We start from the raw sequence: 25,366 nt of genomic DNA on the forward strand, positions 1-25,366 counted from the left end.
AGAAAAACACAGCTATATTTGAAACATAATATTGTGTTTGAATTTCTTAACTTCTTTCAGGGGGGAAAAGAAAGAAAATACTGAAGCATGAGTGCAAACTTATATCTCCCCAAATATATATGTAAAGGGGTGGCACTAGCTAACATTCTGATATAATTTTTTTTTTTTTTTAATTACCTCCTGGAGACTTGAAAAATCTTTTTTCTCCAGTTTATTATGCCTTTATTTCATATATATTGTCTTAATTTATTATGGATTAGTCAGTGGCTTTGCTGTTTTTTAGGCTGTGCTTTAGAATGAAATAGTTAAAACACTGTAACTGTGCAAGCATTGATCTGTCATTCTGTGGAACACAAAATGCTTACCATCTCTCTGAAACTTCACAAAAGCATTTTACTTATCAACAAAAGTCTTTGTTGGAGTATGTGCTGCTCTTATTTGTTTGCATCCCGAGAGATTAACTTTGTTTACTCTTTTAGAGTTTTTATTGCTGTTGTTATTATTGTACTTGGGTTATTTGTACTTCTGTCTTCTAAGGCACATCATTTCATATATTTATATCACATTATATACATATATACACTGAAGTTGTGGTGTAATGGGGAGAGAATTTTGTCTCCTTTCTGTAGCCACTTGCCGTTTGTCCTTCTTGTTTACAAGTTGTTGGGTTTCACTTTTTGACCAGTCTGTATTCTCACTTGATTTTTCATATCCTGTCATCTGAAGGTCAGATAACTGCAGCGTTTAGCTTAAGAACAAAAACATGGAAATATGAAATTTTTCACCATGAGGACAGTATACCAGTATTTTTTTTTACCTGTTTCTGCTCCATGTAGGTTTCTCTATTTCTTCATGAAAGAGAAGATCCTTCAGCTCTAATGCTTGAAAGATGAGCTCAAGGATGAGCTTGTTAAAAACAGTTTCTTTTGTCCTTCAAACAATTAGCTGCTGAAAGGATTAAGTTTCTGATAATTGTCCATAATTCTAGGGTTCATTTGTCAGATTTACACAGTCAAGCTCTGCTGATGTCCAAACATGTTCTTGTAATGAAGTTCAGAAAGTTCTTTCTATTTGGAAAGCTGTTTTTGCTGTTTTTGCCCTAGATAGTACTGATCATTTACTGTTGCACATTTTGGAAATGGAATACTGGACTTTATATTCTAGTTTCTGAAATATCTGAAGTCCTGAGAAATTAGAAAAGGAAATGGAGTAGAAATTAATTATAAAGAGGTAGAACTAAGTAGAACATATGTCATATGAAAGACTTTGTTGCACTCATATCAAGCCAAAGTTCAGCCAGGGTAAGTGACAAAAAAGATGTGGTGTATAGGTAGCGGAGAAGGAATAAGCATGATGAGGTGATTTTACTTCACTCAGGTAACAGTGATGGGATTGATGGTGTTATGTCATCTCTAACCTGTAACATTGATGGGAAATTAAAAAAACATGTGAAGATGCAAGGAGACACAGAAAAAATTAAAGTACTGGAAAAATTGCCTGAGCCTCTGAGCAGATTTACTCTGTGAACTCCAGCTGTGCCCATGGGAAAGGCTGAAGCCTAATTCTTTGTCCCCATCCTTCTGCTGAAGTTGACCACTCCTTCAGATCTGCCACTGGAGTTCTGAGGATGAGTGCTCCTCTTCATTCAAAACAACTAAAGTTGATGTAAGCATTTGAAGGATTCATTCATTTGTAAAGCTGTGCGATTGACCAAGAAAACATTGAGGGGCACATCACCCATGGAGCTCCAAACAGGGCAGAGTTTGCCTCTCACAGAGGATGCTGCTGGAGCAGTTGAGGTGCACCAAGGGTTGAAAACTTTTGCCAGTGTGAATGCTTGCACATTGTATGCCTTGTCGTAGTCGTGCTTCAAAGAGGCTGCGAGCAAGTTGGAAAAGGGAACACGTGATGGCTATCCATACAGACAGTTAAATAAGCATTGCTGGTGGGCAGGAGTTGCCCTAACAGAACACTTATCAGTCATGTGGGTGCTGGTGTGAGCTGGATTGCTCTTAAAACAACTTTCTAGCCTAAGGGCTCACACTGTGGAACTGCACGCTTTGGGAGCTTATTCTGTCTACTTTATCAGACAACTTTTTGAGAAATAATTTCTGTGTATAAAAATATATTCTGAAGGAGAAAATTCTGGATATTAGTGGTCTTTTTTAAAGAGGGAAGTATGCAAACAGTGAGGGTTAACACCGAACTTACGTTAGATGCAAATATGAACAGGGAATATGAGTAATTTTTCTAATAAATGACCAGATAGTGGTTTCTACACCTCTTCATATATGGCTGAAAAAATAACATACCTAAAATCATGGAGTGTGCGAGCTTAGTATTCAAGGTTTCTGTTTTTCTTAACTGCCAAGTCAGAAAGCTTCTACATTACTGATTTTGGTTGCATTGAAATATTGTATGCTACTGCATCATTGCTGTCTGTTTTGTAAGAAATGTTAGTTTTAGTAGATAACTGAGAAGAAGAGCCTTCTGTTTTAAATCCAAAACTTTGTTGCTCCTTTCCAAAATATCTCAGTGATTTATAGCATATCCCAGCAATGGTCCTTCTAAGGAGCAACCAGACCTGTATGTTCAGTATTATTGAAAATATCTGCTACTGTTTGGAGTAGTCTGTCTGATATTTCTAAAACAGATGAAATATAACAGCCATGCAGCACTGAAAATAATCACCTGCTGTTCCCAACCTGTGTGTTTTTTATTATGCAAAGAAAGAGCAACTTATATATATTGACATTTTACCTATATAGACATTCTTTTTATAAAACTGAGTTGGTAGTTCTCCATGTTGCTTAAAAATGTTAGTGTATTTGCAAACATAAGCAAGAAGCTATAATTCTATACTTAGTAAACAATCAGAGTGTTTAGAATAAAAATAGTGAAGTCATTTCTAAATAAACTAAACAGCATCTTTAGCAACCAGAGATGTCAGTGTACAGCATTTATTTGTAAAGACTAACATAGGAATACCTGAAACCAAGGAAATAATATTCCTTGCTGGTTCTGTGGTTTGTTGCTGTTTGTAAGGTATGATTTAGCAGTCTAGACAGACGATATGGCTGTACCCAAACTCATGCAGCCACTACTAGACTGACCTTTTTTTTATCCATTTGTCATTAATTTGAGAAGGAACTGTGTATGCAGATGTTATTTTTCGAAAATGTAGAATATTATACAGACTGAATTAAGTTGGCTAGGGCAGTGAGATACTAACTGTCTCAAGGAAAACCTTTCTTAAGGTGGCTACCCTCCTTGCTTTCCAGAAGACACCCTTCACTTCGTGCTTAGCAAACAGTGGCTACTCACAGACAAAGCCTGACAGAATAGAAATGCCAACTGAAAAACAGTCATAACAACAGTCAGCTGAGGGAACTTAGTATCGTATCTTCAGGCCCTGAACCAGATACTTCTTTTGTCTGACTCACATCATGATAAAAAGTTACTGACTAATGAATATTCTTGTGTCAATATACCTATGTACCTAAGTTTATGCCAGAACTTGCTGAGCAATTGTGTTGCTTTAGTCTGTTAGGAGCTGTTCTGCTAGCTTATCAGAAAATGTGTGTGTTTTTATCAGAGCAAATTGGGACATTTGTACTGTGTTTTCATTTGTACTGTGTTTTCATGCTGACATTTTCTACTCTCTCTAGGGACCTCCAGGAGGTGGAGGGCCACCAGGAACACCCATCATGCCTAGCCCAGCAGGTACTGAAATGTACTCAGGAACTATATAATAAAATTATAAGGGATTTTAGGGAACAAGTTATTGTTATAAACTTTGATTTTAATGAGAAATTGTTAGCTTTGTATGTTCTATATCACTTTTTTTTCCTGCTTCTTAACTCCCTTTCTGTCCTTGCTATGTTGCAGACACACAAGTCATTCTATCTGCACAGTTTAAAGCAATTCGTTTCTAGCCTGTCCTTTCTTGCATGATTCTAGCAGTAGAAAGGAAAACAAAAGGAAAGAAGACACAGTTTTTATTCGTTTTTGCTTAAGTTATCTGGGACAATTCTGCAGGTTGGAAGTGAGGAGATTTCTGAACTGGTAAAACTCCATCATAGTATCCTGTGGGACAGACTTGAACAGCCTGTGGACCTTGGGTAAAGTGTAACTCACAGGCATGGCTGTGTCACCTGACTGGCAGCAGGCCATTCTGGGCACATGGTTCTCCTCTATCCTGCAGTGGAGGAGTAGGACTCAAGAAGAGTCCTTCTTGTGTCTTACAGTGATCTGTTCCCAGCTCTTCATGTCCCATTGTTCTCCAAGTTGCATGGTCTGTATCTTGAAATTCTGACCACTTGGCATCAAAAGACTGGCCACACTACCACTTCAAGGTTTGAAGAACCAATGAGGATGGGAGTATTCAGGACAGCTAACTAGCGTTTCAGGGCTTACAGTTTGCCAGACAGATATTACATCAACATTCTGCAAAGAAGGGAAAAATCACAACATGTGGAAGATGCTGTCCTCCCCTATGGACAGCGCTGGAAGTCTGCTAAGACAACGCTAAATTCATAACACAGCATTTAGTAGTTACTCAGACTCCTTTTGGACAACACTTTAGTTACAGTAATACGCTTCACCAAGCTAAGATAGACCTGTCCACTTGAGTGATGGATTAGAATCCTTGTATCCAGCATGTTCTTGCTGTCCTCTACAGTGTAAGAGTGCAGGGAAAGTTACATAATTTCCCATGAAAACTTCTTGCACCAAAATATTACTTTCTATAATTACAATCCTGAGGCTTTAAAAACACAAGATTGAGAGTGGGGCTTGCTCACTCATATCACTTGTGGAAAAAGATAGATAGTCCAAGCTGGCATTTAAAAATAAACAGCCCTGCAGTTATGGCACATGTTAGGCTGTCCACGTGCATTTCAGATAAAGCTTCTGTGGAGAAATTTATTGTCTTTTCAGTTAAACATACTCAGGAATTTTTTTAACATTTTGTTTTCCAAAATATGCAGATGCACATGAACTGTGCATCAGAAAATTTTACAAAGGCACTTAGTTGAGAAAACCATTTCCAGGTGTTCTCAAGGCCTGGGGAGAGCCAGGGATTTATGTCTGAAATGGATCTGGTGGTTGAAGAACTTCTTGTTGACCTCATCAAACATTAAAATAGCTTGCTACATGGCTACTTCTACTTTGATAACTTGAGGTTAATAGCTTGCATTTCTCCTCTTCTAACAGTACATTTGAATGTCCTAGTGATACATAGTGCTGTGTATGTTACGAAATTATTCACTTACCAAGGTTGATTGAAACTTAAAAAGCTGCATCAGAAAGACTGGGAAATAGGCAGAGATCTTGATTTTAACTGCATGTGTACAAATATATTCTCGCACAAGGTCAGACCACATTCCCAGTTCCAGCACAGTTCAATCAGATGTAGGCATTCTCACTCTCACTGCTTCAGTCTTAGAAGACACCCATCACCGTGTCTTGGAAAAATGATTTACAGCTCAGTATTGAATATTGTATGTGCTTGAGTTCATAACTCAGGTTCAAAGAGATTGAATGGTCTTTTTGAGGTCTTTTTGCAGATACTGAGGAGGTTACATTTTCCAGAGCTGCCAGTATTTTTTTTTCTTACGTTATGCTGTCCCCTTTGGAATTTGTTTAAACCTTACCTAAGACATTCACCTCTCAGTAAAATTTTTCATTATATGGCCTACCTCTTGTCAGGTTCCCTTGGGAGAGATTTTTGTTAATTTGTCCACCATCTATTGCATTTTTTCCCTTCTCTTCCTTTGATATTTTAATGAAAGAATCTAAAGTTAAGACTTTGTATGTGTTAGCAGATAAGTTTGAGGTCAGAAGGAATCATTTGTTTCTAATAGTAATTCTCAGCTATTGTTTTCTTAAGTTCAACCATAAGATTCCTGTATGCCTTTTAACTGCATCTTGCAATTCATGCTGGAGGTTCTCCACCAGAAAAGAAAGTTCACACACATTAGCTGGAGAACAAGTGTTGTGACAACAGCAAGGCCCAGTGAAACTCTTGTAATATCTCAGAACTAATAGCTGAGGCACTATGCTGCTCCAGAATGGTTTTGTTGGTTTTGGATACAGATTTGTTTTGAAGCATTGCACCACACTGCACCTTGAAGACTAAAGCTGTACTTAGAGAGAGGATCTCTGCACAGTGCTCTGTTGACTAGCTAGATATGTTCAAAGCCTAATGGACTGACACAGATGAGGACGAATAAAAAATTCAATTTACTATACTAACTTGAGGTCTGTATAACGAGAAAGTATTTATCATTTATTACAGATGGAAAACAAATTACAGAAAGTGTCAATAAGAAGGAGACTCCTGTTTTACAGGGAATGTTGAAGATGACTGAAATAATTTGGAACTCTGAGAGAAAGGGTTTCTGGAATTAAATAGTTAGATACTCGGTGATTTAGAAACCTTTTAACAGTCATGCATAAAACTAGAAATAGTCACTCAGGGACCACTGCAATTATTTCTTTTCATAGCTCTGTTGTGTGGTAGAAATAGAAAGGAAATGAAATCTTCCTTTATATTGCTACTGTGTATCAGCAATTCAGACACAGAAATAATATAAACAAAATGACAAGAAATGTCTTAGGTGGGTAGATTTATTGAAAGATGCATATTAGCACTTAAAATAATCTCTTATTACAGATTCAACCAACTCTGGAGACAACATGTACACTTTAATGAATGCAGTACCACCTGGACCCAACAGACCTAATGTAAATATGAATCTAGTTGTATACTATTTGAATTATTCACGGTTGTTATGTCCAAACTACTTCATTTACATCAGAGATTTTTAATAAGCTTTCCATTTTTATGGAATTTTTATTGTTTCTCAAATCAGTCATGCCAATACATATAAAATAATGATTGGGTGCACTTTTTATACACAGATGAGACCTCAAACTTGTGCTCGTCAATATTGGAGATAACTTGGTTGTCAGATTGCAGTGTTAAATATACTTAATTTGTGAAATGTCATCATCCTTAGAGCTGCCACGAGGTATTAGTTTCTGGAGGATTCAAACCTCCATATTACCTCCAAGAAAAAAAAATGTTGAAAGTGACACAACACGGTATTATGTTGTCTGTGTGTTCTGCAGTAATAAAGGGATAAGATCAATTTTTCTAACAGAAAACAAACTTCTTTTTTTTGGCCCAAACTTCAAAGGTTTTAGAACTGATGAAAATCTGGATTCATAGGTAGAACTTGTTTCTTCTCTGATCTCTATACCTTCAGTTTTGTAGTATTTCTTTATTGCAACCATATTTCACTTCAGTACAGTCCATCTAATGGGCCTTATGAAAAAGATAAAGCCAGTAGAACTTGAAAAAATCAGACTTTTGGATATTCCTAGTTCACTACTCAGTGAATTGTAGAAAATGTTCTATGACATTAATGCCTCTAATTTTTGAAAAACTGAAATTAAGGTTAATAACTGCAATTGGACAGAAGCTACTGCAAATATAACATGGAGTAGTTGACTCAGTATAGATAGAGTGGAGTATGAAAGCTGTTCATTAATCAATTACTTGTTAAAGAGAATAGTAAAACTCCCTGTAACTTCAATGGGAGTGGAGCTAGGTCTGTGCTAGCAGGTTTGAAAGTCATGCACAGGGTATTGAAGTAAATAATGAATTATTCCTTAATACTATGCCAGCCTACAGAGGTGAAGTTCTCAAATAGTCATGAAGGCAGCAATTAGAAAAAGTGAACAAAAGCAAAGATGCTTTTTCAGTCTTCACATATGACTTTCACTTGACTGTGCACTTTTCAATTTTTGTCCTCAGGAATATTTTCTTTTTATTAGATGACATACAAAAATCTGTACAGTAATACCAGTTTTTAATGTCTGATCCTTTTATAGTTTCCAATGGGGCCAGGGTCAGATGGACCTATGAGTGGACTGGGTGGAATGGATTCACATCATATGAATGGATCACTAGGTAATAATAGTAATATCACAGACATTGTGAATTTTCAATGACCAGTGCCATTTTTCTGTGTTCCCTGAATGATGTGGAAGACTGTAAGAAAAAATCTTGTAAAAAATAAACATAGTATTAGGATATTTTTATGGCTAGGAATTGGCATCGTTATACACCTCTGGAAGAAAACCACTGTATTTTATTTATGTAACAGTGTATAGTTTTATCCCAGTTGATTAAAAGCACTCTACAGTTAAGTGGAAACGATGGCTTAAGACCCGTTTTTACCTCTCCTTGTCTTTCAAAAACTTGAAGTTTTAGCTGGTGCAAGTTCTTATCGATTACCTGGAAGTAAGTTATTACGTATATTGCTGTACATGTTAAACTGTTTTTATCCCAGCAGTTGGATATCTTCATTGGTTCTATAATTAGCCTTCCTTCTGTTAAGAATTAGTATTACTACTCCATCCCCAAAAGCAGCTTTATACAGGAGCCAATTTTAATGCAGCAAGACAGAGCATGCTATCTTGTCAGAATGTGCAGACACAGGAAAAGCAGCATACTGTTTTGACTTTTGACACCATGATTTTTGAAGGACACAAATCTAAGGGAGAAGCCTTGCACAACTGTACAAAACATTCATTGCTTTATCTGTTGACTAGCAAGCTCTTTTCTCTTTGCTTTTACTCATAGCTGGAAGGGTGATAGACACTTGAAAAGGATGTAAGAAACAAGGGACAGTTAAATGAATTACATTTCTGCCTTACTCCTCCATATCCACAAGAAATAGAGACAAAGAATTTGTTTGTCTTCACACCAGGGCAGTAAGGCTGAAAATAGTTCATATGTCTTACTCTTCTATCTTCCAGTGACAGAGGATACAACTTCTGTCTCTGTTGTTCACCACCAAGGTTCTTTTATATTTGAGAACTGCCCCCACAAGGCACCCACAGCTTTTTCCTGAGTGTCCTTTTCTTGTATGGGGAAAAATGCAAGCAAGCTAAATACATATCCAGCAGGTAGAAGCCAAGCTGGCATTGTCCTCTGGCTTTTGTCCCTGGCAAAAAGCTCAGTCATGTTCACAGCATGGACATGGATGAACCTCAGCTTCATCCTGCAGTTAATAACATTTCATTCTGTACTGTCACAGCAAATAAATTCCTGTCATTCCTAAACCCAGAGTTGCAGACTGTGAGACAGAAGTGTAAGGAGGCAAAACAAAGGGAGAAGTTAAAGATTATAACAAGATGAGAATTAGCTATGCTATCAAAACTTACGTAGGATATACATTATGAACAACTAAAATTCAGCAGTACACATCTAATTCCTCGTAGAACTGTCTTCTTTTTCTTTTTTTTTTTTTTTTGCAGGAAGACATGTTCCTAAAATGCCTAGATTACATTACATAAGGGCTCTTTGTGAGTTTACAGCCTTTCTGTACATATTACAATCCTAAAATAGATTGTTACTTTAATTAGTAATGATGTGCATTACATTCAAATAAATGAGGAACAGAGTTAAAGATAATCACATCTATTTTTTCTGTCAGTTTCATTAGTCATAGGATTGTTTCATAAATAAAATAATAATAAAAATTGAAACAGTTATAGAATTTTGTATGTATCTAGCATTTGCTTAGTTACCTTCAGCAGTGAAAGTGATTGCATGTTTAGTCAAATTAACTATGACTTCTTCATAAGATTAATTTCGAATTGAAAATGAAATTGAGTTCTCTCCACAGAGGACAGCTTGGGGAGATGTGCTTTCATTTCCGTGCTGCAGTAGGCAGCAGTGTCTCACAGTCAAAGGCGTTAATTAACCAAGCTTCATCTTGTACTCCTCCAAATTCTTTGACCACAGCTGTTGCACTGGATATCTGGTCAGAGCTGGTGGTTAGAAGTCTTCTGCTAATTTCCACCAACATGTTTTCTTTTGGCTGTGGCTAAATGCTCTCTCTCTCTTCATAACATTCATGAATTTGATGCATTTATGGAGGGACATCTTACTCTTTCTCAACCTTTATTTTCTGTGGCAAAGTCTATTGAGCTACTTCAGTCTCTTTCCAAAACTTTATTTTCTTCATTGTTTTTCTCTGACATTCTGGTTGGAATATCTTTCCTCCAAATAGGTGAGCAGACTTTGTTTACTGTCTGTTGCTGCTAAAAATGGTTTCTGGGATACATCGGTCCTAAAATATTTCCTTAATTCTTGGCTTTACTGAAGTGTGAGCATTTAAAAAAATTAAAAAAAATCTTGTCAATAATCTTTCATTCTCTGTAACTAAATTTATTTAGTTTTTGCTATTCCAACCTTCAGGATCATCTGCTTCTAAAAGATAACATCATCGTCAGTGTTTGTAATACATTAAAAGTGGGTATCATCTCAGCCAGTTTAAGTGTACGTTTCTGCTTTTGGAGCAGAGATACTGAAGAGCTTCCCCTAGATGACTTTTACAGATAGACTACTCCCTAAAAAGAGGAGTTTTGAATAACTGAAGTTCAGTAAATATAATGGTCTGTTTTATTTTTTAACTGCAAGAATGTTAGCTGCTTGTCCATGACTTTGCTTTTATTTATTTTTTATCTTGGTCTGCAGCAGCATTTCCCTTATTTGTATGTACCCCATATTAATTGCATTACCTGTACCCTGCCCAGGCTAAGAGGACAGGGAGGTTGGACGTACTCTTCTTCAACTTGTACTAGGCTGTCTCATTCTAGCAGATGTGATTCAAATCACCAACACAGATGAGAAATTTGTCCTTCTTTCTTTTCACTCTTTTTATACTAGGTGTGTACACAGAACTAACATTATTCTGTACTGACTGTATACTTCTACTCAATGAGATGCTGGGAAGGAGGGAGATACTGAACTGCTTTATTATAAATACTACTGTCGTACTGTATAGTATGGAAAAAAAAAGCTCTGATTAATTTGAGCTCAAAAAACTAATTGTGTAATTATTTATTTTAATTTAAGGCTCAGGAGACATGGACAGTATTTCCAAAGTGAGTACCTAGTATTTGGAATTCTTTGAATATTTCATTGTAAATATATTTTCTTTGTCTTTGTTATGAAGCTTTTTCTTATGTATCTACATGTTCTGCTTGTCAACTATTTGGAAGCTATGCAGACAGTTAACATTAGCTGAAAATTTTAAAGCAGTGTCTGTGATGGGTAGGGAATATAAATAGAGCTTCTTCATATTGCATAATAATGTGTACTAATGCATGTGATTAATATACATCCAGTTCATACTCTGATTGATCATGACTGTTAAGATAAATGACCATACATATAAGGAAGAAATTATGCAAAATGAGGGCAGTGAGGCCCTGGCACAGCTGCCCAGAGAAGCTGTGGGAGCCCCATTCCTAGAGGTGCTCAAGTCCAGGTTGGATGGGGCCCCGGGCAGCCTGAGCTGGTGGAGGGCAGCCTGCCCACAGCACGGGGCTGGGACTGAATGGTCTTTGAGGTCCCCTCAAACCACAAGCCATTCAAAGATTCTATGATAATACGGTTCTAATAATCAAATCTAGTTAGGTGCAAGTTGGGGAAAATGCCTTTAGGATGTTACTTTTATTCAGTGTATGATTGTTTTTGTCACCTCTGTAAGGCATAGCTAATATCTTAATCATTATTGTAAGTCTCTAAAAGCTAGATTTAAAAGTACTTGTGAAAGAGTCTCTGTTTTGACATCTTAACCATTAAACAGCTTACTCTGAATGAATGTGAGCTTAACCTGCAGGGTTTTTGCATCTACAAAAATAATATTATGCTTCAATGTGTCACTTCTTCCATAATAATAGAACTTTACTATATATGTGATCATTATTAATTTAGGAACTTATTCAAATAAGGAATTAATGAGCTTTTTTGGCATTGATAAAGCAGTATGAATCTGTCCCTGCAAAAACTGACTAAAACTAGTAAGTATATCAGTAAGCCACTCCACTTTTGTGCTTTTGATCTACAAATATAGAAAAAGATGAGTAGCTTGTTTCAGTTAAAGTTCTGTTAAAATTCTGTAGCTTATTCTTTTGTTGCAAAATTCTTAACAATCTTCTAAAAAAGCAGCATGAGTCTATGGTGAGTGTATGAACTGCTTGTGCACTTTGGCAGGCTCAAGACTAAGTACCACAGAACTGCTGCAATATCCCTCCCAGTGCAGACTTTCTCACTTCAGATGTGCCTGTGGATGTTGTGGTCCTACTGAGGACATCACTGCTGATGCACCCTCAGGCTGGCCCTGGGCTATGATGAAATGCAAACACATGGACCCCTACATTTCTGTTGAAATAGAACTTTGTAGGCTGAGAGTACACTCCCAGCTGTCCAAAAGGCACATACCGTTAGTGAAACCTATTTGTATATCTAAAGTGGAGAAGAAGAAGCTTGAGCAGCTCCCCAGGTGGTGCTCAGGTGGGGCTGTGGGAGAGGTGCAGCTTGTGAAGCGTAGGTAGGCATGTAGTGTAGCGTGCTTTGCTGTTTGTAATGGGTTTGCAGTCACTGCCAATATAGAAGACATTATCTTGCATCAGAAGAAATTCACCACAGGCAAACAGCTTAATTTCAGAATTGCACAGGTGGTTAAGGCCTCACAACAGCCCTCTGTGGCCTTTCCTGAAGAGAAGTACCTCACCAGTGTGTCTTGGAGCTGGCTGCTGCTCCTGTGATGGAGTAGAACTTACAGCAGTGCTATATTTTTGTAAGCCTTGAAGGTCTGCGTTGTGTTCAGGCCCTGCGAAGTGTAAAATGAGGGTCTGAAATGACCATGGTGCCCTCGATGTGCTGTGCAGAGTTGCGGGGGTGGATTCAATGATACAAACACACAGCACTTTAAAAATCAATGCTGCTGTTCTTTACTAATATTTTGTTTTGCAAACTGCAGCATTTTCAAGAAAAAAATTGAAAACGACAAAAAAAGCCATACCTATTATCTTGCCATAGGATTATTTTTAAAAGACTATATTAAACAGACTGGTATTGTCAGTATGTGTAACTAATATGACTGTCAGGTACTCTGAAAACCTGTATCCAGACATTTACCTGGGTCTCCTGTAATATGTTGAACTTAATAAACACGTCATGCAAATCAGATTTGAGGCATGCCTTTTCCAAATAACTAAAAGAAAAAGGCTGTTTACTTTGGAATTAACAGGGGTGTCTTGTTACACCATTCTGCATAATTGCTTGTAAATGCCTTTTTCTGAACAGCACAGCCCAACGTGCAGCCTTCACTGGTACCAGTAAAAGTGTGTGGGCAGAGTCTTGTGCATCACAATGACAATTTCATGCAGATAATACTACCTTATACTTTTGAAACTTGATTGGAAGTTCTGCTTGCAGGAAATTGTGTATTTATGGAGTTGATGCATGGTGAACTGCTAGTGTCTGTCTCCCAGTTTTGTACACAGTTACCAGGATTGTTCTGGATACAGTAACAGCCTCCCTTACACATCACCAGCTAGACCTGCAGTTGGCTTTTTCACACATAGATTTCCAGATTACTAATTAATATGGCAGGAATTGTTCAGAGGAGTTAACAGAGTTTGGTTGGGCGTTGCTGGATGCTCACATACAGCCGTAGAACTCCAGTGGATTAAAATGCATATTAGAGTAGCTGATTATCTTTTCCCATGAGATAAAGGAAATTAATCCAGCCTTGGTAGAGTTAGTACAGCTCACAGAATTCAGAGCTACGTTTTCCATAGACAGAGACGATTCTACTTTAATTGGCTGAACGGCAAAACATGAAGCTTTTATGAAGTAGATTGAGACGGAGGAAGTAAATGAACTGAAATTATGCATATTAAATAAACATTAATAACCAATGTTTCTTTCAGTGCCCGTGGAATTTGTGCAGTCATCAAAGAAATACTAGCATTGGAAAAATTCAGCTCGTGCTACAATGTGAAACACCATACTGGCCGTAAAAGCCACCCAGGGGAGTTGCTATAAAAGCATTTATGTCAGGAATTTGAACCTTTGGGGCTGGCATACTGTAGCAATTGCAGAATTTCAAAGCTTTGTACTACACAGAGCAAGATAAAATAGGAGTAAATCCCCAAGGAATGATCAAAAGTACAGGAGCATCATATAAAATAAATGTGACAAGGCCTTAGTGGGTTTTAAACTTTATATTCATAGATTTTAAAGCCAGAAGGGACTGATATGATTGTGTAGTATGACCTGCTGCATAACATAGGCAACAAGACTACCCTGAATTAATTCCTGCTTCAGGTACAATAGCTGTGGTTGAACTGAGGCAATAGTTCTCAACCTTTTCCAAACTGTGGATCCCTAAATATTTGCTACAGCAACTTCACCAAAGAGCAAATGTAATTGTCTGCTGTTAATCAATTGGTTGAAATTGCAGCTGTTTTTGGTGGTGCTGCTGTCCTGTGATTCCTGGGGGTCTGAGAATTGCCATTAGAACTAGAGTGAATGAGATGCTAAAGAAAACAGAGGGCCACGGTCTCGAGCCAACTACAAGCAGTATTTCAAGTTGCTTATAAAAACAGTTATGCCTGCATGTGGATTATGTAATTAATTTAATAATTAATCTGTAGTTGCAAATAAATACATCAAACCAACTCCATAACCATTCAGATATAAAATGGGGATCAGGATTGTGGTAAAAACTTAATGGCAGCCTTTCATTAGCTGTGCAAAAGGCATTTCAAAGCAGATGGTATGTACAACAATAAGTTATATTAGTCTGCTCATTTGGTAACAAAAGGTAACTGATTTAAGCTTTGAAGAAGCTAGGTACAAATTACATTTTGTTCTCCTTGGAGGTGGAAGTAAATAATCCTGTGGGAGTCTGTAACATTTTATAGTATTTAAATTATAGGCAGAGAACAAAGTGGAGCCTTTGGAGTGTCAGTAAGAGTGCTCAGAAATAGGGTTTGAAGGGGAGGAAGGCAATAGCTGTTCAACGAACTCTCCAGAATATGTTATTTCCTGCCATTGACCACCACTGAATGGAGCCAGGCTCTTGTCAATGGTGCCCAGTAACACAAGAGGCATCAGGTACAAGCTGGAACATAGGAGGTTTCCTCTGACCATAGGGCAGCATTTCTGTGCTGTGCAGGTGGTGGAGCACTGGCACAGCAACACGGAAGCTGCAGAAGCTCCTCATTGGAGATCTGCAAAAGCCACCTGGACGACGTGGGTCTGGGCACCCTGCTCTGGGTGGCCCTGCTGGAGCTGGGGCTGGGACAGAGGGACCATGAAAACCTCAGCCCTTCTGGAATTCTTTGAAAAGCTGCTGTGGGATAGATAGTCTTTGTAGTAGTGAGGAATACCAAGGAATTAGGGTTTTTTTTGTTTTTTTTTCCTTAATTTAATCTTTCCTATTTTTTCAGTCATAGTTTAACCTACTGCAAACTGAATGAATGAATACTTTCTGCAGGTATTTTCAGAGTACAGTGCATCCTTTTTTTAACAAGCCTTATAAAACTCTATGCTAACAGGCATACTGCCTGTTACTCTAATTGAGAAATAACATCAGAAGAAAAGGATAATTTCACTTAGGATTGTTAGAGCTGTTGGTGTTTGGTCATAGAACAAAATCTCTACTTGCAGTTGTATTTTGTCAGCTTACTCTTTGACTGCACTGGGTTTTTGTTAAGTTCATTGTGGCCTGTCAGAGTTGGATTTGTACAGGTAAAATTCAACAGCAATAACATTCAATTTTTTGGGGACCTAGAGACACAAAGGGAAAACAATGACAGTCATGGTAAACTTGTATAATGAAGGTCCTGGTTTCGTATTTCCATGACTACTCCTTTTCCATCACCTGAGTTAACAGGAGTTTTAATAGTGATAGAAATAGAAGCATCTGTGCTCCAGGCATGACAGGTTGCCACAGATGAGCTTTGTGAAAGCACCTAACAAATTGTAGTGTCTGACATAATCGTGTGTTAGCTATTGACTGAATAATTTCTGTGACAATTAGCTAGTCTCTTCCTTTTTGTAAGTAACTGAATCTTGAAATTGGTTTCTGAGCTCTGTTGATCTGATTGTGTAGTACCTATTTTTATAAAAATAGACATTTATCTTTAGATGCCTTTGTTTTGTTACTATTAATCAGCATCTCAGTTACAACTAGACACACTGGAAAAGAAAATCAAGACGGTCTTGCAACAGGCTCTGTGGAAGCAAATACAACAATACAGCTGCTCCTGAAAGTGTGTGCAAGCCTGATCCGGAGGCCGGAACAGGAGCATTTTGTCTAAATTCTCCTTAACACAGCTGCCTTTAAACTCTTTATTAGCTGCTCACAGTGGTGAGTTATGGTTAAGCACCTCCACGTCTGACTACATTCCTGAACTACTTGTGAAACTGTTTCAGTTAGCTGCACACTGTGAGCAGAGACCCCAGATTTGGGCCTTGATCTGTGGGAGTGCATGCATGCTGTCCACATGCTGACCACAAGGTATGCCTTCAGAAGTCATGTATGTCAAGATACATGCTCATGGGCTTCACTGGATTTGACCATATGAATGAATGCGGTGCAGGAGCTTACTCTTAAACCTGCTGAAGGCATTTATAGTTTTTCCTGACTTGAGTAGGAGAGGATGGTGGCTGTAACCTTGAAAACAAGAATTACAGGTAAACAGTTGTTCCTTCAGGGCCAGAAGTGTGCCTATATGGGCTGAAATTAGTGATGTAAGCCTGCAGAACTCAGCAGCCTTATCTGTCTTTGTAAACTCAGTGCATTGCTTAGTATGCTGTGCTACTCTATGTTGTCATATCAAGTGTGCGACTCTTCATGAAGCCTGGAAATTAACTGATGCTGAACACTTAATCTGTGTTTTAAAATCTTATTTAACAGAACTCTCCCAGTAATATGAGCATGAGTAATCAGCCTGGCACTCCCAGAGATGACGGTGAGATGGGTGGAAACTTCCTAAACCCTTTTCAGAGTGAGAGCGTAAGTATGGTTTTTTTTTAATGGAGTTGTTTTACTTTGGGAGCCTTTGTTCCTGATATTTTGTTTAAAAGGAAAAAAAAATGCATTCAGTGTTCAGTATAATGCAGAGTGGACATTTATCAGGCAATATCTGAGCAGCTGAAATACAAAGTTAGCAGATCTTTACATCTGAGTGTTTCAATTTGTGGTTGCTTAACCTTTGACTCCTAAACAATGTGTTCTACACTGCAGGAATATCTTCTAGGACAAAGTCACACTGAAGTAAATAAATGAGCACCAGATCTCATGTTGCCAGGAGGTAGTATGCTCAGAGATCAGAAAAGGCAAAGGTGCCCTCTAGTGTTCATTCTTGGACAAATGCTGTTTTAAAATGGAGACCCCTTAAGGCAACAAAACATGGTGTACAACACGTTGCAAAGTATTTTCCTACTCCTATGCCTGAAGCTGGGTTTTTAAATCCACGTTTAGGTTCCTAAATAGAAGTGGCCTGATTTTTCAGAAGTGCTGAGTGACTTCAACACTTCTATTCTTATTGGAAATCACTGCTGCCAGAAGTGAGTGCAACTTCGTTAACGATGCCAGTGGTGAATTTTGACTTAGAAAATGTGAATAAACAGTTCCTCTTAGATCACAGAACAGACAGATTGCATGGCAAGTTTAATGGGAATCAGATTTGGGGGTGTTTTGTTGTTATTATTTAATTCTTTGAACAGTGAAAAGGAACACAGAGCAGTTTCTACATGTAAGTTGCATACCTTCATAAAGAAGGCATATGGTCAAGTTGTTTGGAGTACTGGAGGAAGTCTGTTTTTACCACCAAAATAGATAGATGTTTTAAAATCTGACAAAAAAATCACTAGACACAAAACCTACATAAACTGAAATCTTTGACTTTCAATTTGGCTTACTTTGCCTGAATTGAAGGCAGAACCTCTTTGCTGTTTACCATTTTTGGGTGAGACTGGGGAAAAGCTTTTGTCTTACAATAAAGTAAAACTGACAAATAAGCACTATTTTGCCTTTAGATTCCTTGTCCAAAGTGATTACCTTGATTCACTGACATCTACTGTGATACAGGAACTCATTTCAACAAAGCCTTTAGTTTAAGCATTTCATCGGTCTCCCTCATTGGCTAACGTAAGCATGCTGGCCCACTGTGAGAGTGCTCAGGAAAAGGGGGGAGTTATCCCCAGAGTAGAAGAAACATCAGAGATGTTTTACCTGAGTAGTCCATTCTGTGCAGTCTACATGACAAAGACCCATGTCAGGTATTCATGGACACTTGGAAGCAGCCAACTCAAAGCTTCAGCTTGGGCAGCTATTTTACTGCTTGCCTTGGTTTTGAAAAGGCAAATAAATCTCTCCATTTCTTGTATCCGTTTTCATTACAGTAATATTTCTTGAATTTGAGCATTTTCCTCTACTTAGATTTTAGGCCGATTGAATTTCTGTAGTCTGCAAGTCACAAATTAGGTATACAGATGTGCAGTTCTTGTAGGCATTGTGCTGTGGCCATTGATTATTTGTAATAAAGTACTGCTAACTTGAGGGCAAGTATAACTTCTATAAGGGGTGCAGTTCAGCTTGTGTTAAAATAATAAGTTAAAGTGGTGACTGAACTTTCGGTTCACATAAAGGAGAGTGGCCACTGATGCAGCTTCTCTCCTAAAGTCGATGTCACTGAATAATAGAAACTAAAAGTGCAGCTGAATTCCAGTCAGGCTTATCTGCACACCCTTCTTCCCATCAAGTAATAAAAAGCTCTCCAAAATATTTAAGTGGTTGAGCTTACCACAGATGTAGCTGCTCTACTTGAGGCCATCTCTCTGGCTACCTAAATCCCCAGTAGCCAAAACCAATTAGGAAAAGGTCTGGAAAGCATCACTGACACACTGGCTCGTCCTGTCACTCAGGTAACACAGAAATAGTCATTGAGTTGACTCAATCAGTGAGATCTGTATTTTTTCATAATGAATGAAGAGTAATAGAAATTATGACACTGCAAATTGAACTGCAAGCCTTTGCACGAGCTATTGTATGAACGTAGGAGAAAATTCAGAGAGCATGTTGACGTTTGAACTCATTGATCCTGAAGTGGCTTTAGTTACCTGGGTAAAAAATGGTTGTTAAAATGCGACTTCCTCTTTTTTCAGTACTCCCCTAGCATGACTATGAGTGTGTGATCCGTTAACAAGTCTCGTCCTGAAGACCACAGTGAGTTGGCCCTCTCCAGAGAGCTACTACAGAAGAAAATTATTCATCCCAGTGTACAGTCTTAACAAAAGGATCTCAGACACAATCAGACCCACCATTTTTTTTCCAACCATCTCCCCTGTTTTTTCAAGAAAGTGGGTCCTAAACATGATTGAGACAACTGAGTGGCATAACAGAACTGCCCATGATGGAACTGCAATTATCTGTGTATGTGCATGCATGGCATAAATGTATATGTATGTGTGTGTGGCACAGAAATACACACATACATATATAGCCCTGCAGGACACTGTAAAATATTATCACATGACATCTTAAGTAGAAATGAAAAGTAGGGACTTATATTCCATCTTTTTTTCACGTTTACATTCTAATTATTAAAACTTGCTTGCCCTCTCCCCTCCTGAACTGTTTTATGTTGCATATATCATTGCTTTATAAGTTATTTTTTAAGGTGAACTCATTTGATAAATTCTGATTTTGTAAATGTCTGCCATTATGGATAGGAATAAAATTGCTTATAAGAGCTTTCATTAACTTGTGTTTGATACCAGTTACATACCCTGTGAATCACAAACTGTGTTGTCTCAAGAAATAGAAGAAAGCTCATCTTAATTTTTTGGAGAAATTTAATAATTTTCACCTAGTTTAGTGATTTTTTTAATACTTTGCCTTTAAAAAAAAAAAAAAGAAGCACTGAAGGTTATTTTTCTTCTTTAATTGAAGCCTAATATCTGCAATATCTATTTTGAAATGGAAGCCTGAATTTGATACAAGCTTCTCAGTATATATAGAGTACTATAAGGTTACTGTATGTGAGCTCCCATTGCTATAGAATCTAGCAATAACGTGTCAGGGCCTTTCTGCCTTTGGGAATGGATTTTCTATTTAGCACGATCCTCCATAGGGGTGGTAGCTAGTGGAAATACAGTAGAGTCCTTATTAACAAAACATGTTCTAACAATTTATATTTACATTTCCCCTCTTCAGTGATTCTCAACTGAATTGTAACAATCCATGGTCTTGATGACACAATCTCCCAAGCCCATTGAGAAAGTCAGGTCACTGTGGTACATGAATTCACCCCCAAACCTTTCAGTAAGCAGCCATTTTTGTGAAACAAAATGAGGGAGTAAACTTTATGACTACTGTGTCTTGTCTGTTGCCATGAACAGAAGAGGAACAAAGGTCTGGGGCGTTTTAAAAGGTCAGCATATTGTGAAAGCAGGGGACAGAATGGAGAAAAGGTGTGTGGTCTTTAAGGAAGAGTTTCTGGAAATAGTCCTGTTTCTCTTTAGGCAAAGCTCAAAAACCAAGATTGTAGTAAATTTAGTTCCTAGTGACCTCCAGATCCTCCAAGAAAATGAAGGGTTTTAATTGTGTCGTGGTCAAAACGATGATCAGCATTATGAACACAGAGTGGCTGCACTAAAATTTATGCCACCAACAAAAGCCATAGTCCAATTTGGACTTGGCAGATGGAGGAGCCACTTAATAGAGGAGCACTTCTGGACAGACTGTGTCCATGCAGTCTTGTAAGGGGATATTTTTTCATAAATCTGTGCTGAAGAATTGTACGTAGTATGCTTGTTGTGATGGTAGATGCACATAAGAAGTACCAGAATCTCATAACTCATTTTTATTTTTATATATGTTATATATATGTGAAAATAAAAACATATACATATTTTACTCTCCTGTTAGGGCTGTTAAGGATGAAAAGCTCTTGGAGGCTTAAAATTATGTTAAAATATAAAAGATTTTGGTAGCATTATTTTTTAGTAATAATAGCTACTTTGATTAGCTGAAATCTTGAACTAGATTGTCATTATATAGTTTTGTGGACTTTATTCCCAGTGATTCTGAAAGCTGAATTAATTTGCTTCGCTTTGGAAAACATTTTGTTGCTGTCTAAAAAGATGCCAGGAGCCCCTATAATTTACATTTAAAAAAAAAAACACAACAAACAAACTGTAAAACAAGGTCTAATTTCCTGAGATCCATCGTGGTTGTCACTAATAAGTTTCCTTGGTTATGTCCACAATGCAGCCTAGCTTCTCCCAGAAATAGTGCAAAGTCCAGGCATCTTTGCAGCTTGTATTTGTCATCCTTGTTGGTAGCCTTCCAAGAACGATTCTAGGACTGTTTTATGCCCAGTTTTAGGCACATGATGTCACTGCTGCTGGACTAAGGTAGATGAATATATCTGGACATCACATGCCAAAGCCCTTTCATGCAGCAGGTAAGTGTGTCCTTGAGTGAGCTTGTGACCAGAGTCCGTCTGGGGTCTGCTGGATGCCTCAGAGGGAGCCCCTGCAGACCACCACTGAGATTGCAAGACAGTGCATGTTGCTGCCAGAGCTTCTTGCTTTGGCAAAGTTAAACAGAACTGTGGCTTTGTATTAAACCAAACTCCTTTTTTATTTTTCCTCCTGAATTTGGCATTATCTTCAATAGTTTAGCTTATTGGCAGCTGTTAAGGATAAAAGACTGACCATTAAATTAAATATATGCATGAAGCAGTACCCTTTAAATGGAACTGCCAGCACATATTGAATATTATTATCAAAATATGTTGGCCTAATGTATATACATGAGCATAACATCCTTTCAGACATATTCTTTCTTCTGTAGTTCTTTTGAAACTCTCTCCTATGCAATTTTTCTTATTGCCAGCAAATCTTTGTTTCCCCTTTACATTTCATTTCCCAGACATTTATATTAAATTAAACACTGTTGCATCAATCCTGCAGCATGAATGTCAGCACATGCACTGCTGGTCTCAAAAGGAACAGAACTGGGTTGTGCTTCTCATTACCTACAACTCTGTGCCCTGGTACTTCAAGTTAGTAGGTATGTCAGCACTTTTCATAAGTACATATTGGTGGAACAGAAGATGTGCAAGTTTGCAAAATTGTAGATTTGGGACATTTGGATTGAATAATCAGTGAACATCTTGCTATTAGAATTTTAATCAGATATAAAGTAGCTTAATGATCTTGCTTTTTGTAAGGAATGCTTGCATTCTGTGCAATGCATGAGTGAAGTTGTAAATAACTCGTTTCTCATTGCTAAGATCAGGTGTTTTCAACCATTCTGTAACTGAACCTTTAAAAACAACTGTACGTGCTAAAAACAAGTATCCCATTATTTTTTAAATTTGCATGGAGATTTTTGCATGGTCATTTGTTTTCTTTCTTTTGCTTATGATCCTTGTAGGATTTTCATTATATAAAGGAGTATTAATATGGAAAGAAAGATTATTTCCAAGCACTGGCTGAGTACGCCCATTTATGTTGCTAATGCACTAAATATCAATGTGTAATGTAACTGCTGTTTTTATCTGTCTTTATGCAACAGCACTGTTGATTATGTCAGAACTTGTCCAGCTCTGGAAGAAATACTTTTCTTAGTGATGCCAGGTGGTTTTTCCACACTGTGTTTTTAGATAGATTTCCTGTTTTCATATAGAAACAAAAAGATGATGATTTAGAAGATGGATCTTCCAGGCAGGGTTGAAGTAAAGCTTTTTTGGAGTGTTGGACTCAAAGATCTCTAGAGGTCCTTTCCAACCTCTGCAATTCTGTGATTCTGTGTTTTTAAGGGATGAAATCTTAGAACTGTATAAATATGGGAATAATTTCTTGGCACTGCAGAAATAGAGTCTCTCTTACCATCAGAACTCTGGCAAAAATTCTGGCTTTGTAGAATTCAGCTGGAGCTGGAATTCATTTGTGGATTTCACAGTGAAATCAGTTCTTAAGCTTCTGCATAAACCCATGAGTAGGAGTATCCATACCCCGATTTTATCTCTATGTCTGAATCTTGCATAGACAAGAATGGGGTTTATGGCAAGGAAGAAGCTGTATGAATCACTAGTAAAACATGCAGCCTGATGTAAACAAGTACCTTCTACTTGCATGCATGAGTTGCATTATTTTCTTAATTGCCTGAGCACAAGAAAGAAATGCAGTTGCACTTGACGTTTTGGGAGTTGGTGCATGCAAGAGACAGCAGTAAAAGTGAGCCAGCTCTTTGACACTGCAGGCTGCCCAAATGTGCCCTAGCTTGCCTTGGGATGACTGGCACCTGAATGACAGGCAAGTTCCCCAAGGAGTCTCCTGTAGCCAGGCCACCCATGTATCACCTCCTCGAGGAGAGTACTGACCACCAGAATGACCAGGGCTTGCTCCTGTCTTGTATCTGCAGTGCACCGTGCCCTGTGTCACATCTCATGTGCTCTGGAGGCAGTCAGCCCTTGCTCTCCCTGTAAAACACAAGGAGAGAAACAGAGGCTAATCATTTATTTTAAATAATTGACAATAGGAAGAAGGAAATAGAGCCTTGCCTCTGGAGAGCAGTTCAGAATAGCTGCTTTGGGGCAGCTTCATGATCTGGACAAAAATCATTTGAATTTTCCCGTTCTGTGGTTAGCAAATGAAAAACTGCATTTAAAGAGGATTTGGAATTAGATGGGCAGTGTAATCAGAGACCAGATGTTAAAGTATTCAGAGCTGAACATTTTACTTTAACAATTAAAATAAATTTTCAGTTGATAAAGGTTGCAGTGATTTTTACTTCTGAGTTCAGTTAATTATTTTTAAGCATTACCTCCTGTTCTTAGTCATCTCTGATCCAGCATTGTTGTTGGTAAACAGGGACTGAATCTCTTGAATATGATGATATATGTTTGCATTTGCTGAATATAAAAGAGGGTTGAAAGATATTAAAAACAAAACAGAACAGGGAATCAAAGAAAACCTAGTTAATTTTTTTTCCTTTGTTTCGCAGTAAGTGAGGATAGAACCACAGCTTCTAACCCAGTGTGCTTGGGTTTGGTTAGGCCTTCAGGAAGGGAATCCTGGCAAAACACATCTGTTAAATTAACCCCCCCCCCCAAAAAAAAAAAAAACCTGTTTCAACAGTGACATCTCATTTTTCTTTAAACTGATCACACTAAGGATCTAATTCAGGATGTAATGACACACGACATCTGTAAAAATTGAGTACACTCAAATGTAGATGACTTAGATTTAAATTTCAGTTTGTGCAGCTCCCTCTGCTCTCCAGACATTATTGGCTCCATCCTGTAAGCTGCTGTTTGTGCCAGTTGTCCTGCTGAAACTTGATGAAACCACTCAGTGTCATTTTTCTTGTAGGATTTCACCCTGACTTTGGTGAAACGTAGAATTTGTCTGAGGTGTGACACCATTTTGCAGATCTATACATGGAGAAAAATACAAATAATCTACTGAAATTACCAAAATGTTGTTTCAACATGAAAAACAGAGGAAAAAATCCTTAGCTAAATTGCTGAATTGAGTGCATGCATGCAAGTTGTTTGCCAGCACTGTCATCTTGGAAACAAATTAGAGTACAAATTTAGGGAAGACAAATGGACTGTCTACTCAACAATTGAAATTCTGATCCTGCAAACACATGCACATTTGTTTGAAATAAAGCCTACACAGGCTTAATTTTAAGCAGATTTAACAATACAAATAATATCCTTCAGAAGAGTGAGACTGTTAAAATGCTAAACCCATGCTGAGCGTGGACAGTCTAGAAGTCTTCCCCAAGCCAACATTTTGTCTCATTTTACTGATTTTACTGGTGCATGAACATGTTTATGTGCCAATAGTAATGATATTTGGAACAGATATGGCTTTCTTCTGTTTCTTATTTTATTTCTTAGAGCATTGTTCACTACTATATTAAACATTTTTGTGAACTTGTCCTTTCATTTTGCTTTCAGTCATGCAGCCATAGTTTCCCTCAACACAGCTAACAGCTTTGCAGTTTTAGTCCGAACTTCTTTTTGGTCACTGTTCTTCATCTAAGCCTGAAATATGTAAGAAAGCCTCTCATGTAATGGGAAAACTTGCCATAAAAATATGTAAGGGTTTTCTCGGGTACATGTTTTCACGTTTAATAAAAAGACAATTTTCTGTTATGATTTGAAATGGTCACTTTCTAGCCACTATTTAATATCTATGTGTTAAAGAAATCAAGAAAACAAATGACTTTTTTTTCTTCTCCATTTGAATTCAGCATCATAAATACTTACTTTTGGGAAACCAGACCAAACCAAAATTTACCACATAGCTGCTATGAATAAAACAGGCCTTCACACTGGAATTTTCCTCCGTATCCCTAAGAGCAAGTTGCCTCACATCCAATGCACATGGCTCAGCAGGCCTGTGTGGGGCCTGGCCATGGAGGGCTGGGTGGCAAATGGCCTTCATGTCCAGCCT

The 25,366-nt window shown here is 37.8% G+C and overlaps 1 protein-coding gene across 3 annotated transcripts in view; it reads left to right on the top strand.

The window, feature by feature from the left end:
• The window catches only part of SSBP2 (single stranded DNA binding protein 2), a 168,261-nt gene extending 143,196 nt beyond the window's left edge, over nt 1-25,065 (top strand). For 2 of the 3 annotated variants that reach the window (XM_065745226.1, XM_065745227.1), the window contains 6 exons: nt 3,669-3,723; nt 6,677-6,747; nt 7,900-7,978; nt 10,937-10,965; nt 16,800-16,898; nt 19,052-25,065. In XM_065745226.1, the coding sequence (XP_065601298.1) occupies nt 3,669-3,723; nt 6,677-6,747; nt 7,900-7,978; nt 10,937-10,965; nt 16,800-16,898; nt 19,052-19,081 (363 nt within the window). In that variant the 3' untranslated portion in view covers nt 19,082-25,065. The remainder of the gene's footprint in view (nt 1-3,668; nt 3,724-6,676; nt 6,748-7,899; nt 7,979-10,936; nt 10,966-16,799; nt 16,899-19,051) is intronic. The other variant, XM_065745229.1, reaches the window with a different exon arrangement.
• The last annotated feature ends 301 nt before the right edge of the window (nt 25,066-25,366 follow it).

Source organism: Cyrtonyx montezumae, unplaced genomic scaffold (genome assembly GCF_038088225.1).
Source record: "Cyrtonyx montezumae isolate F1298 unplaced genomic scaffold, pur_monq_1.0 scaffold_34, whole genome shotgun sequence".
NCBI lineage: Eukaryota > Metazoa > Chordata > Aves > Galliformes > Odontophoridae > Cyrtonyx > Cyrtonyx montezumae.